Below are 10,281 nucleotides of genomic sequence, written 5' to 3' on the forward strand. Positions count from 1 at the left end.
TAACAACACAACACTGCTGGCTTCCATACCAGCAGCAAGCAAATTCTTACTGCCTAAAGCGGTCCACAATTACACTCACATCTAACTACCCTCTGCCTATTTGGAGTCGGCTATCTATTAACGGATACTCCATTATACAGAGGGCCTGATTCAGAGACGGACGCTCTGAAAGAGCGCTCGCTCTGCTTCTTTATGGGTGTTGGTATTCTGACTGTAGGGATGCCGCTGTCGGTATTCTGACCAGCGGCATCCCGACCACCAGGATCTCATACCCACCCACATCTCATTGTGACGCATTTTTGGAGAGAAAAAAAAAACGTGTGCCGAGTAGGGAATTTTTAGCACGAATGCAGCAAAGATGTGTAAGGACACATCTGTACATCTCTGTATCAGGCCCCAAAACAGTAAAATTTCAGACCATTCCTAATCTGATGACAAAAGCCACTAAGTTATGTAATATCATGAATCTAGCAATAAAATGCATGCACATGACACTAGTACACCACCAAAAACAGTAAAAATCTGATTAGCAATAATATAAAATGATTACCAAAATGCAAACATATTTGCTAAAACAATGTTCACACACAAAATACTGAAGTAAAAATAACAGCTTCATTTTTGTTTTCAGCGTGCACAAGGTCCTTCATTAGAAAATGAACAAGAATCAGCAGTTAATACATTTAAGAAGGTGGAATCTCCAAAATTTTAAACATATCCTAAAGAATGTGATTAAAGTCCACCAAACTATTGAGATGAATGTGGCTGTTCAATTCACCATCTGAAGAGACAAAGCGGCTGATGCTGAATGGATCACTTATTGGGCATAAATCACTCTTTATAAAACATAGCACATCTCCTAACAAAAATAGGCATACACATCTTGAGATGGTTCCGGTCGTGCCGCAGCGGCATATACTGTTGGTTTAAGCAAAGTCATCATCATCAGCGTGTATTTTCCCCAGACTTCAAAGTGTGTGTGCAGGCCTGCATGAGCCACATTTGCATGAACACACCCTTATAATACCTGACCTTCGTCTGATTTTCCTTCCCCTGGTATACCTCTCCAGACATGTGCCAGATACACGCAACTCTACACTGACACATATGTATCTGTTCTGTTAGCATGCACAGTGTACAATTTACGCTACACAAACTGGTGCAAGTCCAGTTCCAGACCTAAAATGTGCTGAAGAATATAGCATATGCATGTTTTACTTGGGTATTTTGCACTCTAGATAAGAGGTTCTTGTACATTGTTTCATCTGACCTGCTAAATTCAAGATGTCCCATGTGACTCCTTTCGGAAAGAATCTCTTCATGTTGATAGCCCATTGGTAATCGCTCCACCTCTCCTTCCAGGCATGAAGGATGGCCTGCTTAAGGTTTACCAGTTTCATTTCTAAAGGCTATCCAAGAAGAAAATCTTCGATGTAACCTTCAAATAGATCAGAAAAGATGATATAGTAGTAATGAACAAGGATTCAACACAGTGCTAGCCTACTCCATTGTTGCTGGAGTTACCAACACAAATATAAGTAAACATATCAAGTGAACCATGATGATGATAATCTATACATAGTATAAAATAAGTTTCTTCAGGCTAATCTCGAGAACCACTGGATGGATTTTGATGCAGTTTTCACTAATCTATAGAGCATTTGATGAGGAAGGATTAGGTGTATGAAAAATTAATGTGTGACAAAAGGAAGTCGGGAAGAGACTTTTTTAGTGAAGCAAGTCAATGAAAAAACAGACGTCCGAGTGCTTTCTTGGCTTACGCTGCCCAAACCGTTAGATAACTCACAACGACCGACTTTATTTTATACCATGTAGAGATTGATACATTAATTTTCTGGAGAAACCGGATAATACGCAAGTCCAGTTTACTGATATAAAATTGCAGTTTTTCCATTTTTTAGCATTACTATTTCATTTATGTGAAAAATTATTCTTTAATTTAAAATGAGTTCAGTTCCCAGTAACAGTCTGCTTTGGCATGACAATAAATAAAGCACAGGGACAGACACTTAACGTGGCTGGAGTTGACCTAAGTGGAGACCGATTTTCTCATGAAGAACTTTACGTAGCGGGTAAGTTCCAGACGACCAATGGGAGACTGAGCTGTTGCAAACAAGTAAACTTTTATTCCAGACTTGAAAACTAAAGGCAGTGCCAGTGTAATGGCTTCTTACACAAGGCAAAAAGTTCAAGAGCAACAATTCAGCTTACATGAGACAACAGTTCATACGAACGAGTATGCACAGTAAAGTCAGGGTTCAGGTTGTCTAGCATAGAGAGGGCTGCCAAAGGTGCAACCTTTCCCTCACATTCCCCCTAACTTATCTAACCAGGTTTTTAGACCATAGCTGGTCATAATTGAGGTATGGTGTGGTTCCTCCCTGGCTACACGTGGTTAACCCTTTCCTCAGAATGTGGGAGAGGCCCACCTTGCCACAGTGGCCATTTTGCGAGTCACGTCCAAACTAAATCTTTCATGTTGACAACAGGAGGGAAAACGACTAATGCTGTCTACAAGACAATCTTACGGGACCTCGGTTAAAAAAAGACTATCGTCTTAAATTCAACATTGCTCCCATGGGAAACCGGGGCGGGTCGCTAGTAATAAATAAAATAAAACAACAAATCAAAGTACTAGAACACCAGATTTTCCAGAATTATGTATGCCCTTTGTTAGGTTATCCTTTTGTACAGGCTATGAACACATTGTCGAAGCCGGATAATTGGCTGAGATAGGATCGGTTTAAAATTAAATCTGCGCAAAGCCATTTTGCGACTGGCCGCCCAGCGCCATTTCAGTGAATCTCGCCCATTATAAGTACAAATGGCGATGCTATTATTTAGCGTTGCGCGATTCCCACACAATAGAAAGTTAAAAGTCCTCACCATATAAATAGTCACCAAAACATATAAAATGATTATCCCTGCAAAACACGTACCATGATGTACTCCACAAACATGCAGTCGCACAGCCCTAACTAGCGTCTTTTCCCAAAATCCCAATACTTACACACTGCACACTTACATAAAAGGTTCCCTAGCATTAAAGTGTAATATTCAAGTTTTATGCAGTAATTAATGTTTTGAAATAAAGGCTATTTGATATCTAAGGTTTAGTACATGGTAAGCAGACCGTGTTTGGTGTTGTACTGATCCACTGTGTCTCAACAGATTTCCGGTATCATCGGTGAGAAGATCGCAACAAGCGTCTGCAAACTATGGACTACAGAGAGTTAAAACATTAAAATGTACTCTGTAATGTTATCAGCTTAGATTAGCATGCAGCGGGAAAAAGGACACAAAGGGCTGTTGGAGGCTGTTTGTGTCCTTTCGAATTGACCCATGAACTATAATGTAACAGAAGAACCAGGAAGAAGAACCAATATAATCATGCCAAACTGTTCTATTGTATTGCCTATCCCTGTAAAGAGTATATAGGTGGGCTCTCTGAACTCAGAAGAGAGTCTTCTTGCTGTACTGTTGACGGAGGTTTCTATACTGATGCCGGTATCTGGGTCCAGAGCGCGTGCGTATGTAACAACTGTACCTTGAGTCTGTATGATTTATTTGCGCTAATTATCTTTAGATCACAGCGTGTAACCATCTGTTTTTATATTGAATAATAACAAATAACTTTTTGTGCTTTGGAACCATACTCAAAGTCTGAAAGCATTTATTTCTTGTGCGACTCATTGCGTTAAATAGCGACAATTATTAGAAGGTATATGCAGGATTTTAAAAGATATAGACAGGATTGCATAGAGGTTTTAAATAGGTATCCATAACATTTAGGAGGTTGTGTGCTATGTGTTTGCCTACTTTCTATCATTTTTTCAGACATGGCTACACCCCAGTAATGCTATACTCCTTTTCAACTAGGCCATGCTCTAAAGCTATTGTATTGAGAGTGTAAATAAAAACTGTAGTAGGAGTTTTCAAATTTGTGATGTACCCTTTGCATCACAACATGGTTTGTTCAGGTGCATCCTTAAGTTGGATTTGTCTCCACTTTAGTTTGCTCACACTTTAAAGGGGCAATTCAATTACTTGCTTCTGGCTTAAGTGCCAAATGCAAATCAATCAGGAAAGTCAATGACCATGACGTAAAACAGGTTTTTTTCATAAATATCTGCTCACAACCTTTAGTGGTGGGTGCAGAAATGAGCGATGTCATAATTGCCAGTTTGAGCAGGTTTTACTTAGCCAAGGCGACTAACAATATTATTATGTGCGGGCTATTAAACAATCACCTTATAAGAGTAAAATCCAATCAGCTTTGATCATATTTCATAATGAAAATAAAAATAAAGTTGAATCAGAACAGCATTGCTATTTGTTTGGATTCTGGATTATTAAACCAGAAAGTTCATGTGATCAGTTTTGTAATGTGATATTTCAGCACAGCTGCATTTAGTAGTCATGGCAAACAGCCAATTACTAGTTTGTGTGGGTCCCATAACCTGTGTGCCGAATGCTGTCAGGCCATTACATAACTTGTAATCCCCCCCAAAAAGGGGTTCTGGTTACATGCCTGTGTAACTTATACGCAGCTACTACGACTCCTACATAATCAAAAAATGAAATATCTGAAATGTATTTATCTCTGAATTAGGTTTACTGTAAGTTTTGATTTCAGAATCGCTGGTAGGTGAAAATTGTTGATCTCCCTTTTATCCCCTCCACAGTGGAAAGCAAGTGTGGCTCATCCACATATAATTAAGACATTACCCCGACCATCCATTCCTAAACCCCCACTCAAAACCCACCCACTGCGCATGATGATTGCTGGGAACTCCTGGTAGCTTGTGGTGCACATTGGGAAGTGATATTAATGAAAGGAAAAAAAAAAAAGGAAAACTAACCCACACTTGAAAGAATGTGGTCAATCTATCAAATGATGTGGCCCTTTAGGAGCTATCAAGCTACGTTACAGAAAAGTTATTTTCCATAGTAGGGTGGTATCCAGCGATCCAAGCGCCCCTGGCAAAGTAAGGGACTGGCGCCTCCCCACCCCCCGTATTGTAACTAGGGAAAGAGCGAGCTGAAAAAGGGGCGTGGTCTCATGGGGAAGGGACATGGCCTCAAAATAATACCCCCCAATTCAAATTACACCACACAGTACTGGCCTTTACTCACATTACACTGCATGGTAGTATCCCTTCTTCACATTAGGCCACACAGTAGTACCCCATATACACATAACGCCACACAGTAGTACTCCTAATACATGTTACACCACATGCTAAGAGTCCCTAGAGCCACACAGTAGTACCCCTTATACACATTATGCCACACAAAGAGAAGAATAAAGGCCCCCAGGAGTTGGGTAAGGAATGCCAACACTCAGAATCCTGACGCTGTCATCCCAACAGTGTTAGGAAACAAAACTAATAATTGTATTATCTGCGCTAATTGGGATGAAAAGAAGACCTGACTGAAAATAAAAATAAAACACAATATAATTTATCAAAATATAAAAGGAAATTTAATATCCTGAAACAATAATATGACCGGTCATAGAATATCACATATAAGATAATAAAATAATATTAAAAACAGAAAATTAGTATAAGCTAAATAAATCAATAATACACTATAATGTATAATAAAAGCTAAAGGAGGTGGATCCTAAATCGGCAACCCAGCGGTATTTAAACTACAACAGGAGGAAGCAGAAGTCAGTGAGGAGGAGTATAATATAGCGTTCCCGCTAGGCTGTTTTAGCGGGGCGCGGCGCCCTGCCCTCCTTCTGGACGGCAAAAAGTACCCTGCCCTCCAGAAGGAGGGCAAAAAGCGCCCTGCCCTCGCAGCCTGCGAGTGCAGTCTTCACCCGCGGGTCGCAGTGTCCGGTGACCCGGTCACCGCCGGAGAATAGACGCCGGACGCATGCACCCGGCATCTGTTCTCACTGTCTGCAGCGCTTGGGGGCTGCCCGGCGTGTCCGTAAGTGCCGGGCATGCCCCCAAGTATGACGAAAAGGGGACGCGTCTTATAGACACGCCCCCTTTTCGGGCGTGCGCACAAAGTTTCCCTCTCTAGCTCCGGCGTCCTGCCTGTCGCTGGAGCTAGAGTGAACACTAATTATACATAGATGGGGAGGAATAAAGCTGCCAGATGGAAACAGCAGTCAGTGGAGACAGGAGGGGAAGAAGGAGAGGGGTTATAGTACCTAAATGGGGAGGGAAAAAAGCCCTCCACGAAGGAGTAGCAATCAGTGAGGAGGTGGGGGGGTATAGTACATACATGGGAATGAATAAAGCTCCCCAGGAGGGAGCAGCAGTCAGTGAGAAGGGGAGGTGTAATACATACACAGAGAATATAGCCCAGCGATGAGATTAACCCCCCTCATAATCAAATCCCCAAAACCCATCAATCACCATTATCCCTCATATCATGCCCCAGGGTCGTTACCTGGAAGCTTTGATCCCTTCCTTTTCAGCGGCCCCAGAGTGCCCTCCTCCTCCTGCAGCCTCCAGTCTCCCCCTGTCACGGCCAGGGTATTTCAGCATGGCGCTAGGCGAGTGTTACCTGTGAGGTCATTGTGGCGCGGGCTGTCTGGTGGCGGAGCTGGTGTCTGGCGGGGGGCTTTGGCTGCGCGCTTTGTCGTGCGGGCCTGTTGTCACTCTGCGCTGGTAAGGCCTGGCGGCGTCTCCGTTCCATTTGGCATGGGCGCCGCCATCTTGCCTTCTGGCCATGTGCTGCGGCTGGCCAATCCTGGTGAGTCACATGTTCCCTCCGGCCAGTAACAGCACGGCATGGTGTATTTAGGAAGGGTCAGTGCCTTCCTTCTTTGCCAGTGCAACGTGTATCTCAGCCTAGCTGAGAGGGAGTTCTCTGTGCTTTCCTGTTCCTGTGAATTCGCTGTCTGCCAGTCTGCCTGTCAGCTCCTAGCTCCCACTGGACTACCCCACTTCCTCCATCACCCTTGCCCATACCTGAGTGCCTGAGCCTGCTGACATCCTGCGCTTCAATTCACTACCTGCAAACCTGGCTTGGTTATTTTCAGTTTCACTACCTGCACACCTGGACAGCTCTAATTGTTTCTACTTGGACATTAACCCTTTTGCTCCCACCACAGAACTCTTGTGCACATTTATATATTCCTGGACTTTTATTTACTGCCACATTATATGTCTACTCAAGCACTTATTAAAGATCCTAGTTTTATTTTCAAATCTGCTTCTGTGATCGCTCCTGCTACCACCCCGGGTCCACAAACAACCCAGAACATCACACCCCCGATTCCCGAATGATGAGCGGAGCCGCAGAGACCCCTTCAGACAGCCCCCTGCGAGGCGGCCCGGCATCAGGGTCAGGCAGCCCCCTGCGAACCAACCCAGCATCAGGATCATACGACAGCGAGCTGCGCCACCCAGAGGCCTCTGGGAAATGTAGTTCTGAGGCCTCCGGCACCGACCTGCACTGCAGCTCCCATGGTGCCCCTCTGTGCACGGTAATAGGAGGAACTACTTCTGAGTTCTGAAAAGTAGTTAAGACTCTGAACTACCTATGCGATTCTACCCTTGGCCATGGGTGGCACCCCTCCCTCGGCCAGTGCCCCTTGTGAGTGTCATCCTGGCCAATGGGTAGATACGCCCCTGTTCCATAGAGTGGGAGGGCGCATACTGCCCTATTTCAACCATACTAGTCTGAACACACGTAGGGACACCCAAGTTTGAAAGAGGAGAGTATCTGACTTTTCAACAATGTGTCTCCTTAGTAGATAATGTCTGATCACCAAACAAATAACAGTATATAAAAAATTAAATTTCCCACAGATTAGGATGTGTGTGTGGGAGGGTCTTAAGCTCAGATCTCCCCATATTGTGTCAAATAAAAAAGAGGGTCCTCTCTGTTAGGATTAAATCGAGGCAACAATTCCTTGCTTCTGGTAGAAAATCCAATTATCACAAAAACATTTGTATGATGGTCATTGAGGTTTTAAATGCAAGTGAAATTTAATATCTATTAAATATCAAAATATACAGTGTTACACTAGTTTTTTCTCCTCACTTCTTTCATACAAACCATCAATATGGAGTAATTTGAATTAAAGATAAAGGCTCATTGGATAGGCTCATTAATATTCATCCTCAAGTAATGGAGCGTACACACGGTCAGATTTGTCAGACTTGTCAGATTTGTCAGATGAACAACTGAACGATTAAACGATTTGAAAGATTTGAACGATTTTACCAAAGTTTTGAACGATTTGAACGATTGAACGATTTTTGACTGCATTAAAATGAATGGAATCGTCCAAGTCTGACTGCAAACCCATCAGATGTCAGATATCGTTATCTGACAAACGGGAACGCGCATCGTTGATCGTCCGTCGTTCAGGCATGTCAGATATGAACGATTTTCCTTCAGATATGAACGACTGAACGATTTTTAAATCGTTATCGTTCATATCTGAAGGAAAAATCTGATCGTGTGTATGCACCATAAGAGTATGCAATCTACACAGTAAAGAAGTGTGGTGTTGGATTTATATTTGATAAGCTCTACACCCTTAAGTAAAGCTGGGTACACATTAGACAATATTTCGCCCAATCCGACGGATTGGTCCGACATATCGTCAAAAATCGGCTTGTGTGCACGCACTATGTTGGTCCATGTGCGCTACTGTTTGTTTGTCAGTCGCATTGTCAGGTCGGCCCTACATGCAGCTCAATCTGACACTGCGACTGACGACCCCATGCAGCAGGATGCGGATGGTGCAGATATATCGGGCAGTCAGCACTGGATTGTGTAATGTGTACCAGCGACCCAATATGGACTGGATGATGCAAATGAAGTCAAGCTTTCAGTCTCTCTCCAGAATGACGAGATCAGAGTGTGCTGGGACTTGCACTGCAGTTCCACTGTAGCTGCAGAGACACAGGTTACCTGAGAATGGTTAGAGGCACCTCGAGTTTCCAGCTATGACCAGGTTCATCATTAATACATCTCTGGCACAGTAAAAAAATACAACATTAAATATTACAGTGAATCCCTCACACGCAGGTGACCAGAATGCAGCACAGCAGGTGGGCGCAGCACCAGTGATCGTGAGAGCATGCCATTGCTCCCTAGCCTGTGAAGGGGAGCGATGTACGTCACCGGCCACCTATTCACATGTGATTTGTGACCGGAACATTACAGAGCTGCTCCACAGGTCTAGCGCCCCTCTTACCTCCGGTCTCTATACTCGCACCTCCGCTCTAGCAGCCGCCATGACAGCTCATCACACCTGATTGGCTGTCGCAAGTGAATGACGTCATTTTCGGACGATAGGAATCTTGGGTATTGTAGTTTTGTAGATCTTGGCGGGAACGTGCAGCAGAGAGAGAGCGAGAGAGCAGCAGCCGCGTGACGTTTGTTCCCGAGCGAGGGAGGTGGTTGCTGCCATGCTCGCCACAAGGTTATAGTTCCCCTCTATGCCCAATTGGATAGTAGGGAATGACATTTGACACTGGCTGATGACGTCAGGGTCCTCTACGTGAGGGGGATTTAGACATTTCTTTGCTTTGCCATGGTGACCGCAGCTGACAAGTGAGGCCGCATGTCCAGCTGTATACAGTCTGAAAATAGCGCATTATATCGCATCTGGTTATTGTAACTATAGTGCATACTTGTCAAGTCTCCCTGGGGGGAATTCAATTCAACGCTATGTTGAATAGTTGCTGAAGGGAGCTCCCGCAGCTATTCAATTCACTGCGCTGTATGGGAGTGCTAAGGATTTATTCTCACACCCCCCCTGGGGATGCGAGGAGAAATCTGACCAAAGTGCCGGGCGCGCAGCTGTTTTTCTGCTTAGCATGGCACTAACAGCCGCGCTCCTGCCACTTTGGTTAGAGAATGCCGGTTAACACCCTTGTTAAGGCGAGATAATCGGCATTCTCCGACCACACAGCGTACTGAATTGAATATTCAATTCGCGTTGAATTGAATCGCCCCCCTGATTGTTAGGGAGACTCCATGAAATAGCAATTTCCCTGAAGATTCCAGCATTCTCAGTGCTGCCAACATTTTAAAAGAATTACCTGGGTGCTTAGGTGTCGACCCATTATACTAATGTCTTCCTGGGGCAGATGTATTAAGCTCTGGGAAGTGATAAAGTGAAGAGTGATAAACGACAAACTAATCAGCTCCAAAATGCCATGTTAAGGGCTGTGGGATCTATTTGCTAAGCAGTGTTAGGACACAGACAGAGGTATTCAATATGGGAGCGAAAACTCAGTTTTTGCGTTAATGTCGCACCTATGATGTCATTAT

At 43.9% G+C, this 10,281-nt stretch overlaps 1 protein-coding gene across 3 annotated transcripts in view; it reads right to left on the bottom strand.

The window, feature by feature from the left end:
* The window catches only part of MED24 (mediator complex subunit 24), a 154,611-nt gene extending 145,212 nt beyond the window's left edge, over positions 1 to 9,399 (bottom strand). For all 3 annotated transcript variants that reach the window (XM_088474637.1, XM_088474636.1, XM_088474635.1), the window contains exons 1-2: positions 9,200 to 9,399; positions 1,271 to 1,438 (exon numbers count right to left, since the gene is read on the bottom strand). In XM_088474637.1, the coding sequence (XP_088330763.1) occupies positions 1,271 to 1,400 (130 nt within the window). In that variant the 5' untranslated portion in view covers positions 1,401 to 1,438; positions 9,200 to 9,399. The remainder of the gene's footprint in view (positions 1 to 1,270; positions 1,439 to 9,199) is intronic.
* Between the last annotated feature and the right edge of the window lie 882 nt (positions 9,400 to 10,281).

Source organism: Taudactylus pleione, unplaced genomic scaffold (genome assembly GCF_031769625.1).
Source record: "Taudactylus pleione unplaced genomic scaffold, aTauple2 ptg000155l, whole genome shotgun sequence".
Classification (NCBI taxonomy): Eukaryota; Metazoa; Chordata; class Amphibia; order Anura; family Myobatrachidae; genus Taudactylus; species Taudactylus pleione.